This window comes from Falco cherrug, chromosome 7 (genome assembly GCF_023634085.1).
Source record: "Falco cherrug isolate bFalChe1 chromosome 7, bFalChe1.pri, whole genome shotgun sequence".
Lineage (NCBI taxonomy): Eukaryota > Metazoa > Chordata > Aves > Falconiformes > Falconidae > Falco > Falco cherrug.
In genome coordinates this window covers 16,481,182-16,508,365 of record NC_073703.1, presented here as the reverse complement: position 1 = coordinate 16,508,365, position 27,184 = coordinate 16,481,182, and the positions used below count along the sequence as shown (strand labels likewise).

The window sequence follows — 27,184 nt, the reverse complement described above, 5'->3', positions numbered from 1 at the left end:
AGGGAGCCTCTCGGCCAAGAGCAACCTCTCCGTGTTCCCACCTACGCTTTAAGCATATTTCTCACAAGCATCTACCTGCTGTCTTTCCAAAGCCACCTACAAATACCTTGCTCCACTTTTCAGGCATGCCCCATTGCTGCAGAAAGTGGTACAAGTGGCTGAAATGGTTGGGAATGGTCCCATGCTTCCCTGGCCACTGGTGCCAGGCATCTTCTGGGTGGAAGGACGACACATTCCTCAAACCTCAGCTTGCATTTGCTGTGGTTCAAAGGGCATCTCCTATTTTAGCCGGTTCGTTCGGCTGATTCGCTCAGTAGTTTTATTCCTGGCTCCCTTGTCTTTGCCTGGACCCACTGAGGACACCGGGTGGCAATGGGAGAGCTCTCTGCTCACCGGGGCCGGTGCGATGGTGATATAAAAAGACCAGCGGTGGGCGGGAGGGCGGCAAGGCCGCCCCTGCCCCTGCCTCAGCCCCCAGCCCCAGGGGCCGCCCGCTCCCGCCCCGGTGCGGCCCGCGCCCGGCCCAGAGCCCCGGGGGCAGGTAGTACCGCCCCCGCCGGGCCGCCCTGCTCGGCACGCCGTGCTTCAGCTCCACCTCCCGGCTCGGCTCGCCGGCGGGGCCCTCTGCCCGCCTGGGAGGAGCGCTGCGGCGGGCAGGCGGAGCCGGGGACCGAGGGAGCTCCGGTGGCACAGCCGCGGCCCCCGCCGAGCTCCCCGCTCGCCCGCCCTCAGGGTGCGGCGCCGCCCGCCCGCGGCCCCGGCCCGCCCCGCAGCGCCCCCTGCCGCCGGGCGGTCGCGTTACGCTACGGGGGCGGTCCCGGAAGTGCGCGGCGGGGCCGGCGGGGCCGTGGCCCGGCAGGGCCCAACCCTTCCGGGCGGCGGCGGGCCGCGGCGGAGGCCGCCATGAGCGACGTGGTGGAGCGGACGCTGAGCGTGCTGCCCGGGCTGCTGGGGCAGCACGACCCGGGCGCCGGGCCGGCGGGAGCCGGCGGCCATGGCAGGGTTTCGTCCACCTCCCGCCTCGGGAGTCTCATCCGGAGCATCACGGCGCTCACCTCCAAGCATGTACGGGCGGGGGCCGGGGCGGGGGCCGGCCCTTCCTCCTCTCCCTTCCCGCCTCCCTGAGGTGGCGGCGCGGCCCGCTGAGTTGCGGGGGGCGGGCTGGGCGCTGTGGCCCCGTGCGCGGCGGCGGGGCGCCGGCGTCTCCCCTGAGGAGCCCGAGGAGGCACCTGACGGTGCTGCGTGTCGGCGGGCGGCGGTGCTGCGCGGTGCTGCGCGGGGACGCGGACGGGGGCAGGCGCGGCCCTGCCTGCATGGGGCTGGCAGCCTCTGTCAGCACCGTGCGGCATGTACCGGCGGGCGTTGAGAAGTCTCTGGAACGCTGGTAAATTGAGGTGTCTTCTTTGACTTTTGCTTCATCTTTCGCCGCCAGAATTTAAGTGAGGTTGAAATAAGAAGTTTTAATTTTTTCTAGGAAGAAGAAAAATTAATCCAGCAGGAGCTAACCAGTTTGAAGGCAACGGTGTCAGCCCCCACCACAACGCTGGTAAGTTTTGCTAGTGGTTGCAGGCTGTGGGAACAGCAGGCCGAAGGGGAGGAAAAGCGGTGTTCTCCTGCTTTTTGCCAGGTGGAGCATACAGGTTATCTGTGTTACAGATACTTAATTGGTATTAAAAGGTTTTGAGGATCCTGTGGTTTTGCAGCACAGATGAAATAGTAAGGATACTGTGGTTCTGTCTGATGGGAATAAACTGTGGCCATGTGGCACCCAGAGTCTGTCATTCGGTAGTTTCTGAAATAACACAGGCAAAAAAGCTAGCTCTTCCATCAAATAATCTTTGCAGGCTAATGCTGTTCTTATAATGAATTTGTCCTGTATAAGAAGCTGTTGCAAGTGTCCGAGTTGCAGGGGTTGACATAGTCTGGTTCGATGTACTTAATGCATATCTTGGTCCCTTGAGTGAGAATTTTTGAAGGGAAGAATAAAATTTTACCTCATACATAGTGAAAACATGTCCTGGGTCAGCGTAGTGACTGGTGAAAAATAATTTGCATTAGCAGTGGGATCATCTAATACTTAAGGTAATTCATGTTTTTTATGTTAGTCATAATTGATCTACAGTTGATCACATGCATCGGAATCAAAACAAGATAACATCTTTAAGGGTAGAATATGGGGGGTTCTGTTCTTACAGTCGGAAAACTGATTTACAGAAGAGGTTCATAGCAAAGGAAAAATTACAAGTACCCTGATTTTAGAAGACTTGTGTGAATACACTTATGTTTAGATCAGATAAAGTCCTCTGCTTCATTAGAGCAGTGAAAAGAGCATAAAGTATGGCTGACTTAAAATTAATAATTTTTTTTTGGTATTTCAGAGACTGATGAAAGAATGTATGGTTAGACTCATCTATTGTGAAATGCTGGGGTATGAGTCTTCCTTTGGATATATCCATGCAATCAAGCTTGCGCAGCAAGGAAATCTTTTGGAGAAAAGAGTTGGTATGTTGCATGGTGCTATAGCCTTTATAATATTCTCAGACTTCTAAAAAAGTTTCTTAAGATTTATAATTCATGTAAAAATACAACTTACTTGAAATGTTCCTCTGCTTTCTCTAGTTTGTGAGCTGCTCTGTATCTGCTTCTAGAACAGAAGGCAGGGTAAATTAATGAATTTTAAACTGTCAGCTGTTCCTTAATTTTTTTGAATTGTGGCACCAAGAAACAAGCAATTCATGAGAAAACTTGTTAAAAAACACATCAAGCTGAAAATTAGTTTCAGTCAGGATCTGGTTTCTTTTGCAAGTAGTGTAGTACAAGATTAGACAAAGAAGTTAATGTCAGGCATTTGTCAGAAATATTTTTCTGTTGCTTGTGGGATTTTTTTTTTAGTTTAGAAACAGTTATAGGAAATGAGGCAAACAGGGAGCTCTTAAGAGCATAGATGCAGAAGTTCTTGAGGAAATTTGAAAGGCTAGTTCAGATTTCTTCGAAATTTCATGCCATTGTGATTTCCCTGTCTGCCAGTGTGGCTATTAACTTGATTCCAGTAGATTTGGTTTGAAATAGGTGTCAGCGTGTCTTGTCTGGAGAATTTTTTTGCAGTTGCTGATTCAGCTGCCTAGTGAAGACATTTCTTCTTGTTTTCAGAGGAAATGGTTTAACTCCAAGCAATACTATGTCTGCATACACAGAAGGAAGGCAGTGTCTTGTGGGATAGCTTGTTTGATATCCTGTGTTTAAATTTCATCTGGATCATCCACTCAAGTATTGGAGTTTCTGAGAGAATGTGTTACAAGTGATGATTTAAAGTTACTTTATGCCTGAGTAATGAAAACCAGTTTGCAGATGCTCTGGTAGGGATTAAAAAAACCTCTATCTTCACCAAACCTGAGAGGGCGGGTGGTAAGCTGTTTTGAAGACAACTTTATGACCTCTGTAAGTGTCAAGACCCAATGTGTTTTATTAACTGGTTTGAGACCTTTCTATACTAGGATTCTTTTTGAGAAGGCTTTGGTGAGGCAGCATATATTTATTATTTTTATTTTTAAATGTAGGTGGCTTAGAGTTCTCTGGACACAAGCACCTGCTTTGATCTGGTAAAAGGATGTTATCAAGAGTATGTGTGTGTGGTTTTCTTTTTGTTGTTGTTCTGCAGGTATATGTGATACATGAAGATGACCTTGTCTGTTCTCGGTGCAGTATGCCAAAGTTTGTATTAAGGAATTTGTTGTCAGTTGATCCAGTCGAGATGGGTTACCCTTTTACCCAGCGTGAGCCTCAATGAATGAGAGCAAACTGCATGTTTGCAGGTGTGCTAAGCTGATCAAGTCTATAGTTTCGCAAGCAGCTAAGTCAGTCTAATAGCCCAGACAATAAATACTGTTACTTGTATTTAAGTTGTTCATTTTGATCCCTAAGCCCTGAATGAACCAATCTTTTTGAAGATCCATCTCTGTAATACAGAGATTGTCATGAGTTGTGGCACACCCTCCCCACCGCCCTAATTTAAGTTCCTTGTTTTAAAAGGAAGAGGAGTCTTGAAGAAAAGGTTTCTGGCAGGTTTCTTTTCTGGGGTTCTGGAATTGTTCCCCTCTTGTTAAGATATAATGAGGGGGTTTTGGGCATAGGATGGTGATTTTTACTCTTCCAAGCTGAATATAGAATCTATTTGAAATGAAACTTTATTTTGTGGAAAAGAGAAGCATATATAAGGAAGTGCATTTGCGTTACATAGTCAAAGTAACATACTTTTCTTTTTGCAGAAAAGATTGTAGTTTTCCAGGAAGTGATTTTTCATGGTGCTTTTGGCAGCTCTTTAGCTGTAACAGTATTGTGATGTCTGTTATTTCTCACAGCTTACGAATTCTTAGCTCTTACTTGTTGAGCTTTACTGCAACTTAAATATAACTGTTTTGCCTGATAATAAAATAAAGTCTTGATATTTAAAACATGAACAACTGTCATCCAACAGTGGGTTTTGGTAATTGTTTGAGTTAACTCTTCTTGTATTACAGACGGTCTGAAGTTTTCTATCTTGAAGTTGCTTATTGCTTGAAAGTAGTAATGGAGGCTGCTTTCTTTTATAGGTTACTTGGCAGTTTCTTTATTTCTACATGAAAATCATGAACTGCTACTTCTACTTGTGAACACAGTTGTGAAGGTACAGTGGTTTTGGAGGTCTGGAGGTAAAAAAGAGAAGTAAAATCTTAAAGGTGCAGGAGCATGCTGTCCCCATGTGCCAAAAGTCGAGCTGGTGGGGAAGCAGACCAGCCTGGATGAACAGAGAGCTTTGGCTGGAACTTGGGAGGGGGGTGGGGGAGGGGAGTTTATAACCTTTGGAAGAAGGGGCAGGCAGCTCAGGAGGACTACAAGGATGTTGTGAGGTTATGCAGGGATAAAATCCGAAGGGCCAAAGCCCAGCTAGAACTTAATCTGGATAGTGTTGTAAAACCAATAAAAAATGTTTGTATAAATATATTAGCAACAAAAGGAGGGGTAAGGAGAATCTCCATCTTTTATCGGATGCAGGGGGAAACATCGTGGCAAAGGCTGAGGTACTTAATGCCTTCTTTGCCTCAGTCTTTAATAGTAAGACCAGTTGTTCTCCAGGTACCAGGCCCCCGAGTTGAAAGATGGATGGGGAGCAGAATGAAGCCCCCATAATCCAAGGGGAAATGGTCACAGGCCTGCTGTACCGCTTAGACACAGAGTCCATGGGGCCAGATGGGATCCACTCAAGGGTACTGAGGGAGCTGGTGGAAATCACCGAGCCACTTTCCATCATTTATCAGCAGTCCTGGCTAATTGGGAAGGTCCCAGCTGACTGGAAGTTAGCAAAATGCCTGTCTGCGAGGGCCAGAAAGAAGGTCTGGGGAACTGCAGGCCTGTCAGTCTGACCTCGGTGCCAGGGAAGGTGATGGAGCAGGTCATCATGAGTGCCATCACATGGCATGTACAGGAGAACCAGGTGATCAGGCCCAGCCAACATGGGGTTATGAAAGACAGGTCCTGCTTGACGAACCTGATCTCCTTCTGTGAGAAGGTGACCTGCTTGGTGGATGAGGGAAGGGCTGTGGATGGTGTCTACCTAGACTTCGTAAAGCCTTTGACACAGTTTCCCACAGCATTCAACTGGAGAAACTGGCTGCTCATGGCTTGCATGGGCATACTCTTTGCTGGGTAAAAAGCTGGTTGGACGGCCAAGCCCAAATAGTGGTGAATGGAGTTCCATCCCGCAGGTGGCCAGTCACAAGTGGTGCTCCCCAGGGCTCAGTGTTGGGGCCAGTTCTGTTTTATATCTGTATTGATGATCTGGATGCAGGGATGGAGTGCACTCTCAGTGAGTTTGCAGGCACCAAGTTGGGGAGGAGTGTTGATCTGCTGGAGGGCAGCAAGCTCTGCAGAGGGACCTGGACAGGCTGGACAGATGGGCCAAGGCCAATTGTGTGAGGTTCAACAAGGCTCGGTGCCGGGTCTTACCCATGGGTCACAACAGCCCCATGCAATGCTACAAGCATGAGGAAGAGCCGCTGGAAGGCTGCCTGGGGGAAAAGGTCAACAGCTAGCAGTGTGCCCAGGTGGCCAAGAAGGCCAACAGCATCCTGGCTTGTATCAGATGTAGTGTGGCCAGCAGGACAAGGGAAGTGATTGTCCTCTTGTGCTTGGCACTGGTGAGGCTGCATCCCGAATCCTGTGTTCAGTGTTGGGCCCCTCACTGCAAGAGGGACATTGAGGCGCTGGAGCGTGTCCAAAGAAGGACGGTGAAGCTGGGGAAGGAGCTGGAGCACAAGTCTTATGAGGAGCAGCTGAGGGAACTGAGGGTGTTTAGTCTGGAGAAAAGGAGGCTTGGGGGGGGACACATGACCTTATCGCTCCCTACAACTACTTGAAAGGGGGTTGTAGGCAGGTGGGGGTAACAAGTGACAGGACAAGAGGAAGTGGCCTCAAGGTGCACCAGGGGAGGTTTAGATTGGATGTTAGGAAAAATTCACTGGAAGGGTTGTCAGGCACTGGCACAGGCTGCCCAGGGAGGTGGTGGAGTTACCATCCCTGAAGGTGTTTAAAAAATGTGTATATGTGGGGCTTAGGGACATGGGTTAGTGGTGGGCTTGGCAGTGCTACGTTAACGGTTGGACTCAATAATTTTAAATGTCTTTTCCGAAACAATTCTAAGATTCTATAAACTAAACTTGGACCAATTCTTCCCATTTTGTATCACAGAACATCTAAGCTATGTACTTAGAACTTCTATCTTGCTTTCTTAAAGCTGCTGTTTCTTGGGTTAATGATGAAAATTTGAAATGGCTTTCCCTGGCTTTTTAATTTAATCTTGGCATCCCTGCTGTTGAAGCCGTATTTTAAAGTTTTTTTTCAAAGGAGATGCACCATAATTTCTTTTATAAAATGTACAAATTGTGTACATTCTCAACTCCAGGAGGAGCCATACATGCATATTTCTATGTAAACTTTTGCTTTTAGCTGACATCAAGTATCTGTTGGCTTCTTTGAGTCCTTTTGATAGTTTTGATAGAAAATGGAAATATGCTTTGGAGTGACACTGAAAATCTATTACCTAATAATATTTCGTAGGTCTCATCTTCTGTATTACTGCCTCTTACATGGAGCAATTGTGACTTGTGATAAGAGTGTAATGATTACTTTTGTGTTACAGTATCACATAAATTATAGACTGAAAGTGATACTCCTTACATTGTTGTGATTGAAAACTGTTTTATAATCTTTAAAAATCTGACTTGAAACTAGTAGGAATACAGAAAGAACTGAAAAATGAAGAGTCCACAAAGAACTAAACGAAGATGAGGATTAAAACCTATCTGGGACAAATGGCCAGAGAAAATAATGTCACCTGGAAATCTTTAACATGTTTAATTTGTTTTGAAAAATAATGCTGCTCTTGTATTTCATCCATCCTTTTTTGGTTCAAGATTACAGTGAGCTAGATCTACTATTTTTCAGTTGTATTTGGGGCAGACTGAATTTTTGTTCTTTCTTTTGTAGGATGTTATGTGTAATTTGCATTCACTTCTTAGGTAGTAAGTAGTGTCTTATTTTGGTGCACAAATATGTGATTGGCAGTACTATTGAGCTTGCTCTTTTGTGTGTGTGGGGGGTTTTTGTGTTGTTTTTTAATACTTTGGGCTAGATCAAAGGCACTGGAGAGAATACTGTTGAATTCTGTGAGAACTGACTCATTCCACTGATCTAGTTGGAGACTCGGCATAGTTTTGAATCATCAAACTATTTCAGTAAACAAACATTGGTTGTAGCTCTATGGTTTAATCACACATATGTTTAAAATACAAATGTAGCTCTAACACAAGTGTGAGGAGCTGCTTGCTCCTTCTTCCTGTATAAGAGAAGAACTCAATTAGCTCGGTGAGAGCTGACACTTCCCAAATTTGAGCAGACAACAGGATGGCTGGCAGCGGGATGCTTGCTGTAGGTGGGTTAGATACAGCCTGCTTGTGAAAGATTTGGGGTATGTCTCTGCAGAATTTGAAAGTCTAAATAAAAAATTACTGTCTTATTTCAATGATTGTAACAGGACTTACAGAGCACTAATCTAGTAGAGGTGTGCATGGCATTAACTGTTGTCAGCCAGATCTTTCCACGGGAGATGATTCCAGCTGTTCTTCCCCTAATAGAAGACAAGCTCCAGCATTCTAAGTACGTATGCATTTACAGAATTTTAAGTGGCCTTGTACAGTTGAATGACTAAATTTTGTAGGTAATTATAGTAAACTGGTGTATTTTCTCTGAGTAGGTCTTTCTAATCATTACCTTCAGAAATTGTTACTCTTCTAGTTTTTCTCTTGAATTCTTGTCTCGTTTATTTGCAGTCTTGACTGAGTACTGGATAGGTATTAATTTTTTTTCCTAACCAGTTTTGATAGGTAAATGTAGTTGAATTTACCTGCTGGAGTCCTTTTGACAAATATGTGGATGAAGAAGTGTTTTGTAGAGTAAGTGGAGAAACAGAATTAGGATCCTTGAAGGTCTTCACTGATACTTTTTTTTAATAAAGCTCTTTATAGAAACTTCGTTGATAAAAGTTTGTTTGCAGATAGACCCTTGAATTGTTAGATTCTTAATTTATAACATCCCCTACACAGAGGATACTATTGTAAGTGTTGTGTTGATTAAAACGGAAACTGTAGAATCAACTGACTTAGTAACTTCTAGACAGGTATTTTTTTGGAGCTGCACATGTGACCACTGCAGATTAGCAGTGGCCAATTTCATTGTTTATTTGGTGTCTATTCTTTTGAATTGTTAATCTGACATTAAGCTTTACTATGCTTTTGTGTTTGCTTTGTTAATTCCTCATGTAGGTGATATTTGCAAAGTAATTTGTTATCAGATCTTTAAAACATGGATTCTCATCTCTCTCAAATCATGACGTCCTGATGGCTTGTCACATAATTTTACGTTGCTGTAGGAATAACACATGCAAGTTGTTATTGTTAAGTACTTAAAACATACAAGCAGCTTCATTTTGTTTTGTGTTATTCTTGTTTCTCTTCAGGGAAATTATCCGAAGAAAAGCTGTTCAAGCTTTATACAAATTCTATGTCATCGCTCCTAACCAAGTTCAGCATATTCATGATAAGTTTCGGAAAGCCTTATGTGACAGGGATGCTGGAGTCATGGCTGCTTCTTTGCATATATATCTTCAAATGATTAAGGTAGGCAAAGAATTAGAAGCACAACTGAACTTAGGAACTATTTTTATGTATTTATCTTTTATTTTAAATGTACAGCGTACTGTGCAGATGTATTGCAGAAAAAACTTATTTGTAATCATTAGAAAAGTTAATTTGTGTGATTGTGGATGTTTGCAAGATGTTTGTGTTAGCTCTCCATTTAGTTTGACAGATCAGCTTCTTCCGTTATCTGAATGCTCAACATCACTGGCATCCTTAGAGGATCTAACTTCTACACTGTGTTAAAGAGTTTGCTGAAACTTGATTGTAATTTTTTTTTTTTTACTGTTGCCTTCAAGCTACATTCAATCCCTTTGAAAATCAGGAGAAAATAGCATAGGTTTAAAGTGAAGAGCTTACAGGTGTTGGGGAATGAGAGTAGAAGTTTGATTTAAAGAAATGAAACCATCAGCACAGGTATTTTGATCTTACTGAAGTTGTGGATTATTTTCACTTTTGAGGTGCTGTATCAAAATATTTGAATTGTATTTCTTTTTCATTATATAGGAAAACTCATCTGAATACAAGGACTTGACTGGGAGTTTTGTAACCATCCTAAAGCAGGTAGTGGGAGGAAAGCTCCCTGTTGACTTCAACTATCACAGCGTGCCAGCACCATGGTTACAAATCCAGCTTTTAAGAATATTGGGGCTGTTAGGAAAAGATGATCAAAGGTAACCAGATCTTTCTCTGTAATTAATATTTTGAAGGTACAAAGAATACAGTCATAGACAGCTTTCTGTTTTGTGTTTTTTATAAGAGGATTTCAGTGTTGAACTTCTTACACCTTCATTATTAACCAATACGGTGAGCAGATACTTACTGAAGTGCAAAATTAGTTTCTTAGCTTCTGGATTGGCTAAACAATTTACTGTTGTGGAATATGCTTGAAATAATTTTTACTGAGACTTCTATTATCAGGTTACCAAACAACTGTGTGAAAATCCAGAGTGAAGATATTTTTAAAAGTGGTGTCATTTTGTGAGGACCTGGTTGTCTGTAATCCTTTTCCTATTGGTGTTTTATTTTTTATACAAGTAGCAAGGGAAGTGTTTTTATTCTTGTGATATGGTAAACATTTACAGCTTTCAAAAGAAACATCTTGTTAGGTGCGATTTAGAAACGTGCTATAGAGCTCTTCCATGTTAAAGTGGATCTGTGAATATGAATAATTTGGGTTACAGATTTCGGTACTATTGAGCTGTTTGGTAGAATAAGACTACATGCTTGTTAGTGCTGCAAATAATTTAAATTATTTTTTTTTTCTTGTTAAACAGGACAAGTGAATTGATGTATGATGTTCTAGATGAATCTTTAAGAAGAGCAGAGATAAATCATAATATTACATATGGTGGGTGAGGGTTTTTTTGTAATTATCACTGTTTGTAAAGATTGAAAATGTGAGTAGTTAATCATGCTAAAATACTAATGCAGTACTTTTGAAAAACTAACTATATTGTTAATAACTGTATTCTTAACTTTCCAACTAGTAAATTATAAAACAAGTGATTCACTGCTGTACAGCACATTTTTTTTATTACTGAAGTAAAATGTGTTTATGTACTGGGAATTCATCTTGACTCAAAAGCCTCTCTCCTATGTTTGCACTGTCCTTGCCCTTAGTTACAGAAAGTAATCTTCATGTAAGCTCGTATTGGATATTGCTTAAGTTGAAATGAAGGAAAGAAAAATTCTAGTTGATACAGCTCTGTTTATTAAAAATGCTTAGATCTTCTTTTTACTGCCCTGAGAAAGACAATAAAAAGTGTGCAAGTGTTAGGGCATCAGTCCTTTACAGCTCTGTAGGACTTGTCCTCTAGCCACAGTTAATAAAAATTACACTTGCAGAGTTCAGTGACAGTGGTGCCTGTGAAAATGTTTTTGGCACACATCTCAGTTTAAAATTTCTAGAATGTAGTAGAAGGCTATGTTAATTTCATTATCTTCTCAGTAAGAAAGCTGTATTTGTTGCTGGAACAAAGCAAAAGGAATAATTGCAGTGTTAAGTTTTTGTTGTGTTTTGTTTTTTTTAATAAAATTTGAGCAATGTAGTTGGATTTTTCTTTGCTTTCTCCTCCTCAGATCTTAATATCTCCCCAAACACCTAGACTTGATCTTCTGGAACCCTCCATTAGGAGCTGTGTCGCTATTAAAAAAAGCCTAAGCCCTCCATTATTTTATGGTTACAGCCCCATAGATGTTGCCAAAGTACCTGTGCTAATGGAATGGAATGAAAATTGAGACTTCTTTTAAAACAACCCTGAGGGAAAACAAAAAAGGAACATGGCCCAAAGCTCTAGATGTCTAATGCCCACTTGATACGTGCTTTGTAAAGCGTTGTGTAAGCTTCACTTCCACTAAAAGGGGAGATTTGGGGAAGCACTCTCTTTTAGTAAATAATAAATGAGGAAGTGCCTGTCAGATGTTTAGTGTATTCAGTTTATTACTTCCGTTCTTTTAGGCAAGATTGTACAAGATACTGGGAGGTGTGTTGCCTTATAATGCAAACAATTTGCACTTGCTAAGAGTTAAGCATTAAATTGTAAGCATTTAAGGGACCAGAGTGGGCAGTTTATTAGGTTTTATACAAGGACATAGAATTTAAGTATGCAGGCTTTGTTCACATATGATAAACTTTTTATAAAAACTTTAGGTGGTGATCTCAGACAAAAAGAAAATGTAATTCTGGGTAGTTGCACTTTCTTATACAAAGTCCTTGGTTATTGCATGTTTTTTGCTTCTTCTAGGTAATTGAGTTGTTAATATGCTAGTCTTTCTCTGATTTAGTTTTGTAAAGCCAGAGAAGAGTAGGTGGTTGTCTGGTGGACGGTTCAGTTAGAGGCTGAATTGCAAGAACTGAAAATTACATCATGATTTTTAAATGCTGGTTAACTCGGGGAGAGTAACTTGGTCTAAGTCTTTGCCTGAATTGCTGCCACAAAGGATTAATTACTTTTTGTGTGTTGTGCAGTTTACTTCCAGCTTTTTCTCAAACAATTGTACAAAGTTAATTGTTTGGGGGTTTTTTTAATAAGAATGTTCTTGGCATAATTTTGGCCGTTGGTAGTAGCTAAGAAATCATATGAATTCTTGAAGAAGTATTTTGTCTCAAATCCTTTATAGCTGCCCATTGGCTTTCTAAAGCCCATCCCAGTTCAGTCCCTTGAGTGACTATAGGAGACTTCAAATTTGGAAGAACTTCATGGACAGGAAATTGTAGACACAATGGCAAAGGCTAATAAAAAAATGTGTATACTAAAGGAGATAAGTCTTTCATCCTGTTTCTACTTAGGCCAGTAGGTATTCTGCAGTTAGGTTCAGCGGGGGTGGGACAACATTGCAATTCCTTGATACTGTCAATGAGCTTGCTTGCTTGTTAAAAATTTTTGCATTATAGAAGTATTTAACACACATTAATTATGTACCTTTTTTTGCCCCTGCCCACAGCCATCCTGTTTGAATGTGTCCAAACAATTTATACAATTTATCCCAAATCTGAACTACTTGAAAAAGCTGCCAAGTGCATTGGAAAATTTGTTTTATCACCCAAAATTAATCTGAAATATTTAGGTAAGGATATCTGGTTTAATTAAGATGTTTTTAATTTGGTCATGGCAGTATACATTCTCATATATCACTTCGTATCGCTTATATTCTAGGTTTAAAGGCTCTAACTTATGTTATTCAGCAGGATCCTAATCTGGCACTTCAGCACCAGATGACAATAATTGAATGTCTGGACCATCCAGATCCCATTATTAAAAGGGAGGTCAGTAAATTTTTAAACATAAAAAATTAAGTTAATTTTTACAATGGGTGATAGATTTTTCTAAAATAAGAAAAATTAAAAGGTGTATTGTCTCAGTTACTGTCAGAGAGCAGTTACAAACAATATTAATGTGACAAGCGGTATAGGTAAGCAGTGTATTTCATTTAAGACTTGCCAAATACTTACTAAAGAAATTTACCTGCTTCCTTTTTTGCATCATCAGAGCCAATTAAATATATTTTTTGCTTTCTCTTTCAGACTTTAGAGCTTCTCTATAGAATTACAAATGGACAGAATGTAATTGTCATAGTTCAGAAGATGCTTGACTACTTGAGAGAAAGCAAAGAGGAATATGCTATCATCAACTTAGCTGGAAAAATAGCAGAACTAGCTGAGAAATATCCTTTTGTTTTTCTGAAATTTTGGGGTCAGAGCTCAGGCAAATGAAATGTAGCATTTGTAGCTTTCAAAGCATCTGTCATGATCTTTTGAAGTAGGAAGTATTAACAGCTGTGTTTTTTGCTCTTTCAAATGTGAGAAAAAATACGTGAAAGAAAATGTGTAGAGAAATGACTACAGTGTTTCTTGTATTTCACTGAGGGAAAATAATGGCACTCAAAATACTTTATTTTGGCTTTGGAGTTTAGCATTAAAACCTTGTGGGTTTGCAATTAAAACTCTGAAGTCTTACACCCCTGGATGGAGAGGGATGACTCGGTGCTACACAGAGTACTCTTCCATAACTGTCAGAGTGCTCTTCCTATTAGAGAACTTGTTGTTGGCGTATGGATTTTAAGAATAGCACACTTTCATAGTAATGAAGAAAAGATTATCTGTGCCAAAATCATGGAAGTGATGATTAGGGATTTGGCACATGGTGAATGCTGCTGTTAGACCTGCCATTGCCTGATTTTCTGTATGTATTCTTGTCTGATAATTTGAATTGTAAATTCTTTATAACTGAGAGCTATCTTACCATCGTATTTGTATGCTGCTTGGCACTGAGAATAGTGTGGGGGAAAAAAAAAAGCTTGTTGTCTTGCAATATGCAAAAACGAGACAATAAAATGAATTTTTCTGTACTGTTGAAAATTTCCATTCAGTGAATGTGCGTTTTCAGGGTTTTGTTTGAGGGAAGGCAGAAGCTAACTTCCAAAGTTAGCAAAGGCTGATCAAATTTTAAATACATGAAAAAACCAATGTTGCTTTCTGTGAAGTACTTCAGAGTGTTTGTTGTTTTTCAGTAAATCGACAGCAAAACACTGCTGAAAAGAACGTAATCTGTCAACATAATCTATCATTGATAAGTGATCCTGGGCAAACAAACTCAAAAGATGCTGCTGGAAAGCTAGCATGAAACAAGTGTGAACTTAAAATACAGTAGGACAGGTTTCCAGAGCTAAATCCTTGAACATGTCTGTTTCTACTCTGTGAAGTCTACTGAAATTCTTATTTTTCATTCTGACATTTATTTGTGCACAACTTAAGACAATCACTGATGCATTGACTGACAAGCTGGCATATTGCACATAATGGATAGCTGTTAAGGCACAGACCTTATCAACAGGGCAGTAGCTTAAGACTTCTCTACTTGACTGCCGGTTTTCATGAAGTTTACAGGAAACACTTTATAAAAGATGCAGGAGTATTTCCTCTTCAATTAGTTTGAGCTGATATTTGACCATCAGGCCCCCAGCTTACTGGGGAAAGCAGGATGGGTAGCTTGTTTGTAGAATATTTGTTTCCTTATGAAACAAACTAAAAAAAGTTATACCTTAGCGCTTCATTCCTTAACATCTAGACACGTATGCCCCTGACAATGAGTGGTTCATCCAAACAATGAATTCTGTGTTTTCAGTTGGAGGTGATGTTGTGCATCCCGATATCCCAAACAACTTTCTGAGGCTTTTGGCTGAAGGTAACTCCTCAAATACTCTGAAGAATTAAATGCATTCCTTAATCTGGCTTTTTTTCTTAAAATGCACTTTGAAATATTTGATGGGAGGTGTTGTTTGCGTTTCAGGCAAAGTATGTATTGTTTTCTATCTAGGATTTGATGATGGAAAAGAAGATAATCAGCTACGGATGTATGCAGTGCAGTCTTATTTAACATTGCTTGAAGAGGAAGATGCATTATATCCACAGAAATTCCTTCAAGTTATGAGTTGGGTAAGGAAGATGTGTGGTCAAAACTGAATACACAGATATGAGGAAACTGTCAAAGGGAGTGATGGGTTTTAATAGGTATTTTTAACTTTTATTTTTAGTCATGAATATTCTGGTTTTACTTGAAGTCAAGGTAATATGCTGAAATCTTGTTTTGGTGACACCTCTTTTGGTGCCTGAGGGCTACTTAGGTTGTCATAGTTTGGGGAAAAGCTGGCTTGCTCCCTTTAAGGCATGTGACTGTTGGAATGGCCTAGCAGCCACAGGAATCTGACTGCATCCTAAGAGCCTTTCTGTCTTCATCAGAATTAGGCCAGATGTGGTTGTGAAACGCATTTTTAGCCTTGCAGGTGACTGGCCAAGTGCTATGCAAGTATTGTCTGGTACCTGGGTACGCTTCAGCTTCCGCTCCAGGAGGAGGCTGCAGTGTGAGCAAATCCGATTTTGTTAGGGCCTGATAACTATGTTCGCTGTGTTTAGCTTTCTTTTCAAGACAGCTGTTTGATTTTTACAAAGCTAAAAGTGGAAGATCATTGCAAGCCTTTGACATTGAAATCACAGAATGGTAAAGAAATAACTTGGAACATTTTTAAATAATAGCTTGTTGAATGTGAGATTAATTTTGTTGTGGTGTTTAGCACTACATTCTGATTTCAAAACTGAAAGTGCTGCTTTATGTGACTAAATGCATGTTATGTCTGTTTTTTGTGCATAGGTGTTGGGAGAATATTCCAGCCTTGTTACGAATGTTGATCCAGAAGTTATTTTGACAAAGCTACACAGCCTGCTGAAGAAGACGTTCGTTACTTCTGAAACGAAAGCATGGATAATGGCTGCGGTCACTAAGATAGCATCACATACCTCATGTTCGAAAACAGTTGACAAACTGATTCAAGAATTCAGCAACTCTCTAGATACCTGCGTGAGACAACATGCCTTTGAACTGAAGCATTTGTGTGAAGACAAAGCACTGATGAAAAACTTGCTTCCGTTTGATGCTAGTTGCAATGACATGGTGGTAAGACTGCTGCAGTGTGTGTTTGTTCTTCATGAACCTTTAGTTCAGGGAGTTGAATATTTTGGTAGAAAAGTATTTTCAAAAGGAACGGTATTTGACAGTTCTGACTGATGCCAGTCATTGGTTTGCTTAAAGTGAGTTTTCAGAAGCATGCTTTTTCAGGCATACAGGATGAATCGTCATGTTCTATACTGAAAGATAAAGAACCATGGTATTTAGTTAGTAAGCTGGAGTAGCTTTAAAACAAAATTGTGATTTCATGTGCTGCTTTATTTTTTTGTTGTCTTGTTTTTAAATGCAAGTTAGGCCTGCTTTACTGATAACGGTAATGTTTTTCACTTTGAAGGCTTTGCCTCCTGTTTAGAAACTACTGATTTTGACACTGAAATGTCCATAATAAATGATGAAAAATAGTATTGATATTGCTGAGGTTTTGGAGTTTTGTTTTTTTTTTTAATTCAGTGTTTTCATATAATGGTAGGATCAATAGTTTTGGGAAAACTCCACTCTGCTTTTTTCTTTCTTTTTTTCTCGTTTAGACAGCAGAATCAATAGTGGAGGAATTATTTTAACTTACAAATCTCTAGCTCAAAGTCTGTTTCGACAGACTTAATTTCTGTTAATACAGCAGCTTTACTGGTAGATACAGGAGATGTGAGACAGAGGATCCTGATTTGCTGATAAGACACAATAGTCTTGTGGCAACATCAGGCTCATATAGATAAAATATTTTCATTGCTTTCTCACTTTTGTTAATTCTGTGTAGGTAGATGCTTCTTTATCTTTTCTGGATGAATTTGTGGCTGAGGGACTTGGTCGTGGTGCAGCACCATATAAACCTCATCACCAGAGACAAGAGGAGAAACTTTCTCAGGAAAAAGGTGTTTCCCGGTTTACTGCTTTATTAAATAGCTGGTAAATTACCTGATAGGTATTAACAAACAGTCAGTTAATATTATTTCTTAATGTTATCTTAATGTGTCTCTTTATAGACTTAGCTAAGTTCAACTTAGAATTTAACAGTTATCTGAGGTAATTATAAATTGAGAATATTACATCTATACTCTCCACTTCAAACCTCCTTGAAAATTCACAATTTTGGTGGAGAAATACTGAACAAGGTCAAATATGTTGCAACTGAATGTTCTATACTGTTTTCCATGCATGTAAAGCCGAATGAGGGATACGATTTACTGTATGTCAGATTGAGCTCATGATAATGCTTTGTACCGAGGTGTTGAGAATGAAATTAGTGGTCTTTACTGCTGCAGAGCATCAGTTTAGCACTCTGGTGTTTGCAGTGTTCTTAGAATTTTGCAGGGAAGCCATTGGAGGAACCGGATTATGAATTGCTGTTTTTTCTCAGTAATCATAAGTATTGATTAGCATCTTCCATTGGTTCATAAATATTCTAGGAGGTGAGATATAGGTGAAGTAGAATATTCAACAATATTCTAGAAGGGGAGTCCACGGAGCTTATTGAAGTTCGTTTTTTTTTTTTTTTAATCGATAACTAAATGTATGGGTTGGTAGAGTTTGAATATCTTTATGCAGATGCTTTTTATCACAAAGCAGCCCCTTGGATCTGTTCCTTCTTGCTTCTTTGTGGGACAGGACATTTCCTTAGTGCTGCCTCCTCTTTTATTAGGGGACTTCTCTCATCCCACATGCCCAGCAACTTTGCCCTGCTGCTTCACTTTGCAGGGAAGAGGAAAGTGTAAGGCTGGGGCGGAGATGAGGGAAAGGGGCTGTACTCCTTAGCAGTTCCAGGGCTGCAGAGGAGAGTCTGTGCTCTGCTTCCTCGGTAACAACGGCTGTTTATGTTATAGTCCAAAGCAATTCTTACAAGCTATTCAAACTGCATTTCCATTCATAAAGCATGGCCAAGATATGGCTGGTTCTGAATCCTGATTTGGTTCTTACGGTCTTAGTCTTAGTCTTGGCGAAGATGATTTATAACCCAGGGTGTTAAGTATGTTTGCAAAGCAGATGGTGATACATGGATGTAACGCTGTGGACTCAATGTTATTTAGGCTTGTGAACAAATGGAAAAAGCTCACTTACATAGATCCGATATGGTACTTCTATCTACAAATACTGCACTGGCAGATGTTTTAGTGATAGGATTTAAAGTCACTATTTCTGTTTAATTTTGGTATTTAAGACCAAATATCAAACGATTACATGTTTTAAATAAATCCTCTGTGTGTTTAAAAAACTTGAAACAGAAACATCCATTTTGAATGAGGATAGGATCCTGAATGAGAAGCCTGAGAAGTGCAGTTTAATGAGGATAGGATCCTGAATGGGAAGCCTGAGAAGTGCAGTTTAATGAGGATAGGATCCTGAATGGGAAGCCTGAGAAGTGCAGCAGTACAGCATGTCTTTTTTCAGAAAATAGGGGTTTTTTTCTTACCTTTTGATGCCACATTGTAATTTTAAGTTTCTGTTTGTCTTGCAGCTCTGAATTTTGAACCTTATGGATTGTCATTTGCTTCAAGTGTGTCCTCATGTGGTGTCACTGGCAGGCAGTCCCCCACTGGTTTATCTTTTGGTTCTGATATGTCTGGTAATAGTGCTGAGACGGGACATAAAGAGTGAGTTAATTTGGGTTTGATATGAACTACATTTAAGCTTCTGTTCCTGTCAGTATCACATGTCTTTGCTTCTTCATTCTGTGGAATTAAAAAGCATACAATTGAAATTGGAAAATTCTATCATGTAAGAAGAAATTGAGACAGCATCTTTGAAATAACCAGGAAAAAAGCTAATGCAGTTAAGACTGGCTTTCCACTTTTTCACAAACTACAAATTAAGTGATCGTTAATGCATCAAAATTGGGACAGGATTACATGATTAAGTACTTCTGTCTGGCTTCTTTCTTTCTCTTGCAGGCTATGCTTACTTTTTATGGGCTTATAATAATGTGCCTTTTAAGGAAACTTTTTTTTTAGATAAAAGTGAGGCTAAGATCCCCCTTAACTTTTAGAACACTGCAAATAAATGCCATATCCATAGTTTCATACAAATTAATAACTTCGTTTATACTCTGGTAAATTGGTATTGAGGAAAACTTGGAAGACTTTTCAGATTCTTTAACCATTTTGTAAAAAAATGTAAGCGAGGATTTTAGGTGTAGGAGTTGTAGCATTTAGCCTATGTCTGTTGAGCTAACTTTGCTAGTATTCAGGGTGTCTGAGAACACAAACTTTTCGTAAGAAGTAAAAATACGTTCTAGGTCTCTTCTAATTTTCGGTCTCTTACATTAACTTAAATTATTTTTTAAGGAATCAGCAATAGGACCACTTAAGTATACTTAGAGATTCCCAGAGTCTTTCTCCTGAGGAAGATAGATACCATGTTGCTTATATTTACTCTTAAAAAAATTATTCAAATATATTACAAATGTAATCTGAAATTCTGGATGGAGCTGGCAGACACAGTCTATTACTGACTGCAGGTGTCTTAATGCTGACTTAGTGTAGGTCTGTACTTAAGACTATGTGGACTAGTCCAAGTTTGCATTTGCAGGGTGTTTTAAAAGTAATGGGTGACATTTCTAACATAGAACATGCAAATGCAAAAGTGTGCATTTGTATTCCGCTACTCACTGTGTATATCAAAGTATCGAAGTTGTGAATGGTGTTTGAAGGAGAGCGTTGGCATGTTTTTGAGTGTGATGTTCATATGGTTGATCCTGCTTTGTTTTGTTTCCCTTTTTAGGACAAATACTCTGAAACTGGAGGGAGTACGCAAGCTGTGGGGAAAAGAAGGCTATCTTCCAAAGAAAGAAAACAAAGTAGGGAAAGAAAATGAGCCACAAACTGTTTCTTGTGGCGGCTTGTTAGCGGTACAGGTGGGTGATCCTCCTGCCTCGCAGTCTGACCAAGTTGCCAGCCTCTCTGAGGAAGACAAAGAGAAGCAGCAGTTAGCGTCAACTTTGTTTATTGGGCTGGGATCAAATGCTGGTGTCAGTCTGGTAAGTGGTTCTTTTGAGACATACCAGTTTAAAATTTATATATAGCCTTAGTTACATATATATATATGTATATGTATGTAAATATATGTAAATATATGTCAAATTACTGTTGTGGTAAAATGAGGCAAAACCCCGAGTCATTGAAAAACTGTTGAAAATTACTTTTGTCATCTGATAATTTGTTAAGAACCTGAAACAGGTAGGGTATTACTTGATGGAGCAGCCTCTGGAGCAGATGTGATTCAGTAACTAGAAGTTCCATCTGCTTATGTGTTGTGCTTCAAGTTTTAGGCTATTTTCCCTAACAGCTCTTCCTTTACCCAGCTTTGCAGAGCTGTTGGCATTCGTTTGGCAGTAAGGCAGTAAGTTTGATGCCCTATGTCAAGACCCTTTTTAATTTATGTATGGTAATATGTGGAACATGAAAGAAGTCACCATTAGGTAATCTTTTTAAGACTGGCATTATTGTATTAGCCAGCTCAAATTTTGGCATTTATTACTGATTTAACCAGAAAATGTTTATCTGTGCTTGCTTTTTAATAGGAGCTTTTAGTTTGTTTTACAGAACCTAGTCATTCTTGTGTTATAGGCTAATTCAATACCCTTTAAGAAATACAACAAAAGCCTGTTACTGAATCCATTAAAATGTTTGGAATCTATCTGTATTTGTCATCTGAATTGATTCCTTGGTCATTATTTGTCCTTGCTCACAGCTTCATGCTGTTAACAGTAATGCAGCTGGTTGCTAGAACTTCTCCACTCCTTTTTTTTGGTCTTTTTCCTTTTCAGATGGGGAAAGCAGACACAGCTACTCAGAAGTTCAAAAGAAAATCAAAGATAAATGAAACTCAAAATAGCGAGGAAGCAACAGACTTCCAAGATAGTGCTGCTTCTGATTTTGGTCCCTTACTTGATACAATACCTATTAACGTGGAAGACTGTGAAGGAAATATAGACACAGGGTTAAGAAAAGCCTCCCTGCATTCTTCAGATATTGTAGAAGATAATTTAGCATTTGAAACACCTCAGTCCCTCAGAAAATCTGGGCTGAATGACAGGCTTTCAGGTAGTACGCTGTCACAGTCATCCTTGTTTGCTGATAGCAATATTGAAATTTTTCAGCCTTCTCCAAGTGCTCACTGTGAAAGTGCCAGTAAAATGCTGTTGGCCCCATCCTTACCAGAAGAGCTGGAAGACCTCCCTCACTCTGAAGTTGTGGAACTGTGTCAGAGTGATGCCTTAGCCCTGTATTCATGTAAGGTGTGGACAGATGACTCTCTGTTGCTCGCTGTGTTTGTTTCAAACAAAACCACTTCTGCACTTAATGCTGTGAACTTAGTGTTCGAAGAAGCAGAACATTTCCAGGTGAGAAACTTTGTTTCCATTCTATTTCAAATTCACTTGGAACTTCTTGCTTTTCACTTGCACTGAAGTGTGCAATGTTTGGTTTGATGTAATAGCCATGCCTTTTTTCCCCAAGCATTTCCTTAAAACCTGTAGTATGGCAATTACACACATCCTAAAGGGTAGTGTAAGAAATTTCAATACTAAACTTAGTGTCATTTGGTATGACAGTTAGTATCTCACTTTAGTTCACCTTGATTTTGTTTCCTACTGCTTGCCTCTGTGTAACAAATACGTATGATTTCCCAGTTCTGAATTCAGCTTCTTCGTGGTGTTTAAGGCTGAATGCGAACCTAACCAGTCATGCTCAGAATGGTACGACTTGAGCTGTCAACGAAATCGCTGTGTAACTTTTTTTCTCTGGTTGTACCGGCGGGCTTGTGCATTCATTGGTATTTATCTGATAGGTAGACATGGTGCGGTTTCTTCCTTGACGGAATATTTGTGAAAGCTTGCTAGTTTGCTGCAGGTTTTGGGGTTTTTTTTGTTTGGTGGTTTTGTGTTTTCTGGTGTGTTTTTTTTTGTCATTTTGGTTTGTTTTGTGGTTTTGTTTGTTTGTTTGTTTTCCAAAGACATCATTGGTTTTATTCTTGTTCTCATGCCTTCAGCTGATGGTGGAGAGGAGTCTATGTCAGTATATTTTTTGACATTGACTATATCTGAGATTTAACTGGTTGGTAAAAGTATGTGATAGTCTTGATTGAAACTTCTCTTGAATAGTTGGAAAGCTATTTAGGAATTGCTTATCGACATGACTATCCATGCATTTTGCTGAAAGGAGCACAGAATTTTGAAACCTTGGAGACACTAAGAGAGTGATAACTGGATAAAGAGAATTAAGCAGAGTGTTTCTTTTAGAATTGACTTAATCAAGGAACTGCTGATCGGTTATGAAGTCTTCTTCCTTCCCATTTCTGGCTCGAATCAAACCTGTCACGGCATTGATAGAAAGTGGGCATCGCATGTCTAGTTTTCCCTTGTATTTCACGGAAGTTTCCATACAGGCCACTACCACAGATGGATTCTGTGTGACTAGTTTGTTTGGAGAGGCCAGGAACTGCTGAGTAATCTTGAAGCTGTATTGTTATTAGGGATGACTTCTTAACCTCTTGCTTTTAGCATATAGCTTGGAGTATGTTGCTTGCTCTTGGATATTATCTGTGGGACTGAACTAAAGAATTCAGGTTCCTGGTCATCAGTTCTTGGCCTCTCTGAGCAATCATTTCGGTGGGCAGGGGGAGGAGGCCATTTGGCAGAAGGAGGTTAATTTCTCCAGTGTTTTAGTTCTCATAGAACTTATGTAGATGTTAATGATTGATTTATCCTCGATCAGAGCTGAGGAATGGTAACTCTGTTCACTTGCCAAACAGTCCATGAAAAATCATTTGGAATAAAAGGTACTTACATAATTTTATAGATGTATCTTAGCCACTTACACAGCTTGACAGCAAGACTTATATTCTGTATTCCTTTCAAAAAATTATATAGATTTTGGAGAGTCCCACCTACCAGTTTCCTGTAATTGAAGCTCAAAGTGTGGAACATTGTCAGAAATGTGTGTGGATGCACAAAATCTGTACACAGGGAGTTCTTTCTGGCTCCGTTAATTACCAGTCAGAGATGGAATCTCACTTTGAATTTTCAATAACTTTATCATTGATGGACTTCATCAGGTAAATAAAATAAGCTGTCGTTTCTAAAAACGCATGTACTCAAATAAGTATTGGACAAGGGCAGAATGATTTGGTTATTGATTATGAAAATACAAGGCTTCATCGTGAGCAGATTTTAATCTAATTGAGATGAATGTTAGAGATCATATCTGGGTATTTATACACTCACAAAAAGGGACAAATTTCCAGGAAGAAATACAAATCCCGTGAGAATATTGATGATAGTTACAGGTGAGAAGAGTCTTGAATTACAGAATACATTTTTGAGGAGGCTAATAGAACTGAGTGAACAGAAGGGCATGCCGTATTAAAATATGGCATAATATAAACATGTCAAACTGAAATAAGTTATTTGAGTACAGAGGGCCATTCATTATATGAAAAGGCTGACAACTTTTGCAGGGGAAGAGGAAAGCTTTCTTCTTGTTTTTGAATACTGCATTTATTTTGGGAGTAGAAAAAGCAAGTGTTCTTTTTCCAGTAGACTTTTCTGTTTCATAGTGAAATGCACCTTGTTTTCCGTAATAAAATCCACCTGTCATTGAACCAGTTTAGACTGTTTCAATGGGCAAATATCTCAACGCCATTCACTCTAGTCTTCCATTTGCATAGAACAATGTATTTTTTTAGAATTTAGAAAACTAAACCAAGGAACAGAAACTTTTAAAAATATTAAGCAGGGAAGGGGAGCAGCTTGTTTAAATTAATCTGTATTTTGCTTATTGTGTGCTCTGTTGTCCTGTTGCTTCCAGATAGGATTTTTTGGGAGACCAAGTATATTCTGAGTAATGTATTTTGGCTTGCTGAGATATGTGGTGAACTTATTTTTAGGCCAATGGAAATGACTACAGAAGACTTTGGGAAGCTGTGGTTGTCCCTTTCCAATGATGTGAAACAGAATATAAAAATGTCATCTTCTGAAGGCTCCCTTTCAGCAGCTCTGAATACACTGCAACAGAAGCTGAAACTCCATATAGTTGACGTTATAGGTGAGTGAAAGCGTACTGTAATGCTGCTTACGGCCTGTAATTTGGCTCGGGAAAGTAAGTGCATGGAAGCAGGTATCTTAGAGTTCAAGACGGGGAACGTTTAGGAGCACAGTAAACACAGGAGCGTTATCCTATGGACTTTATTTGCCTTACGCAGGGATCTATGTGAAGACCGATGTAAGAGGTACAAGTGTACAGTACATTTTCCAAGGAAGCAAACTTGCCCCGTGCAGATTTTGGACAGGACAAAAAAAATTGAAATTAATCTGTATGACAGATAAAAAGTGGGGATTGCATGCAGGAGGCATGATTTTTGTTGATGTGTTAGGAGTAGGGGTGAGAGCAGAAGAGAACAGGAGAAATGGAGTTTGAGAGAGAAAGATAATGTTTTTTTGTGAACTATACTATAGCTGTTGTTAATTGTTACTTCATTTTTTCCTGTGGTCTCTGTTTTAAGGTAATGAGGGAATACTGGCTTGCCAGTTACTTCCGTCTGTGCCCTGTCTGCTGCACTGTCGTACTCACTCAGGGATGCTGGCTTTGTGGTTCAGATCGCCTTGTTCTGCTCTTCCGGATGGTTTGCTTTATCAGTGTCAAAAGGTGATGGAGGAATCCTAATAACAATAATGCCTGCCTTAATCTATTTGGTGTGTGAAAAGCAAAGCAAAGATTTATACAGTTGCACAGATAATTACCAAAGCTAAATTAAGATGCTGCTTCTCAGAAGTATTAGAAGTTTTCTTCCAGCTGGCATGTCATGTGGACTTGTGGGGGAAGAATGATGTCCTAAATCTTGCCTGCAAAAACATGCTCAGGACTGTACAGTAACTAACAAGTAATCCATTAAAGTATTGTTACCTGTTTTAAGTGAAATGTATATTTAAGTTTGTTGTAAATGACTGAAAGTATTTATTTTTATTATGCAGCTTTTATAGATGCCAACACTTATTCCCTGTAGCAACTACTTAAATATTATTTTAAAGAAAACATATCTCCATTATGAGGCCAGACCTGATCAGTTATCAGGATAATCTAATTTTACTTTGATAATTTTTCTAAGGCTATTTTTAAGCACTGCTGGCAACAAGACATGTATTGGTGGTTGTATAAAGTAACTTATGTAGCAACAAACGTGTTTTGGAGACAGTTAAAAGATTTCAGTGAGTGCCACACTTCCCGACAGGAGGCAGGCATGTGAAGTTGTATGGAAGCGTCTCCTGGGGGATTATCTAAGGCCTTTCAGGTTAGTTCCTGTCTGCAGCTCTTCCTGCCACATGTTGCAGTCACGTTCCCTTTCCTTAGGGGTCTGTGCCAGCCCTGAATAGTTGTGCATGTCTGAAGAGAAGTTACCTGGATGGAGTCTGAGATGGCTGAGCTGGGAGTAGTTGGTCGTGGACATGTTGACAAGTTGGTAGTTGCCTAGTGGGCGTGTTCATTGCTCTCCAGTCAGTCCTGCGAATTTCATCTCGCTGATATCTCTGTCCGTGAAAGTTCACATGGAGGAAATCTGCCACTTATTTTTACTTAATTATTTATAGGCTCAGTTTGACTCTTTGAACCTTTGACTTACACAGATGTGGCTGTATTGTGTGTGCATGGCTAGGAACTGCAGTAAGGCATGGAAGATCTAAATTGGAGCAGCATACGTGATAAATGTCTGTCTAGGCTGTCTCGTTTTCTTCCTGAAATAGTCTCACAGTCTTGGAGATCCAGCAATCTTAATTTATTTAGATGTTAAATGAGAAGTTTATAACCGGTCATGTTTTTTATTTAAAAACATCAGAGATTGTACACATGGTTCAGACATGGTATAAATGGGTTTTACAGTGGAATTCTCTCCTTTGTGTGTCTAATATTAAACAAGGAAATTCTTTGTTATATTTCAGTGTTACTGATTTTTACCTGATAAGCACTGGTTGTACAAGAAAATAAAGGATTCTGTTTCTTTGCTAATGTTTTGGTGAATGTTCATGGAATCATCATAAGAATGTTAATGTGCTGATAGTTGGGTTTTTTTTTTTTAAATCAAGCCACTTGTGTTATCCCAAGTATAATCATATAAGCAAAGCTTTTTTTTTTTAATTGCTGTTTCCATATCCTCTTACTGAGGAATATCAAGTGCACTGAACCTGTAAATATACTGAATGTTCTGCATACTTTAATGTTTACTTCGAGACAGTTTCTATAAATGAAAATTGGTTTATAGTGGAATAATTTCCAGGAACCACTTTTCCTCCTGGTGAATCAGACTTGTGTTATGCAACTGGACATTTGTAATCATATGAACTATAATAGAGGTATGTGTTTGTGGCCTATGCATTTAAATCATTTCAGCAATGAGATGTTCAATGTCCTAGTGTTTAAAAAGAACAGCAAAAGACAATAATGCCTTCTATTGTTCATGGAATGTTCTTTATAATCTCTTTCACTGTATGAATAGTGTATGTTAAGCTGTCTGTATGCAGATTTGAGGAGCTTTATGGTAACGTGACATAAAGGAGTTGGAAGGGAATTGGACCAGTGTCAGTATTTTTTTTTTTGATTGCCCAGCAAATATTTTTCTTAATCTGTCACCATTTTTGCATTTCTTGCAGTTTAATAAAACTCAATTTCATTTTAAAAAAATTGGCTTGATACTTCTTAAATATTGTTTTGCTACCACATCTGGCAGTGTTTCTGCATGTTAAGAACTAGGTTCTATTTTAATTGTTTCTCTTTGCATCTGAACAGCGATGGAGAATGTAATACTGCAGAAGTCTTGAATCCGTTGGTGATTTAAATGTCCTGCGTTTCAGCTGGAGGTGTGAAAGAGTACACTTCAGATCTTTTGAACAGCGTTCTGTGTGCCAGCTTGCATTATCCTTTTTTGAATACTACCAGATTTTGTTGTTTGTTTCTAGGCATCACAGGAGACTCAAGAGTCTGTTGTTGTTCATGGTTTACAGCAACACCTTTCTCT

The 27,184-nt window shown here is 39.6% G+C and overlaps 1 protein-coding gene across 5 annotated transcripts; it reads left to right on the top strand.

The window, feature by feature from the left end:
- The first annotated feature begins 859 nt into the window (after positions 1-859).
- On the top strand, positions 860-26,737 carry AP4E1 (adaptor related protein complex 4 subunit epsilon 1). Of its 5 annotated transcripts, none has more exons than XM_055715512.1 (21): positions 860-1,065; positions 1,475-1,546; positions 2,379-2,502; positions 4,590-4,663; positions 8,069-8,190; positions 9,050-9,209; positions 9,735-9,901; positions 10,505-10,578; positions 12,675-12,797; positions 12,887-12,996; positions 13,255-13,394; positions 14,802-14,914; positions 15,047-15,165; positions 15,878-16,180; positions 16,947-17,061; positions 18,642-18,777; positions 19,904-20,159; positions 20,949-21,524; positions 23,052-23,236; positions 24,068-24,225; positions 24,683-26,737. In XM_055715512.1, exons 1-21 carry the CDS (start codon positions 904-906, stop codon positions 24,841-24,843), a joined length of 3,450 nt encoding a protein of 1,149 aa, XP_055571487.1. In that variant the 5' UTR covers positions 860-903; the 3' UTR covers positions 24,844-26,737. The 5 variants fall into 5 exon arrangements, with proteins under 5 accessions (XP_055571487.1, XP_005438755.3, XP_055571488.1 ...); XM_005438698.4 differs by lacking the exon at positions 860-1,065 and adding an exon at positions 1,192-1,384; XM_055715513.1 differs by lacking the exons at positions 860-1,065; positions 1,475-1,546 and adding exons at positions 3,151-3,438; positions 3,659-3,812.
- The last annotated feature ends 447 nt before the right edge of the window (positions 26,738-27,184 follow it).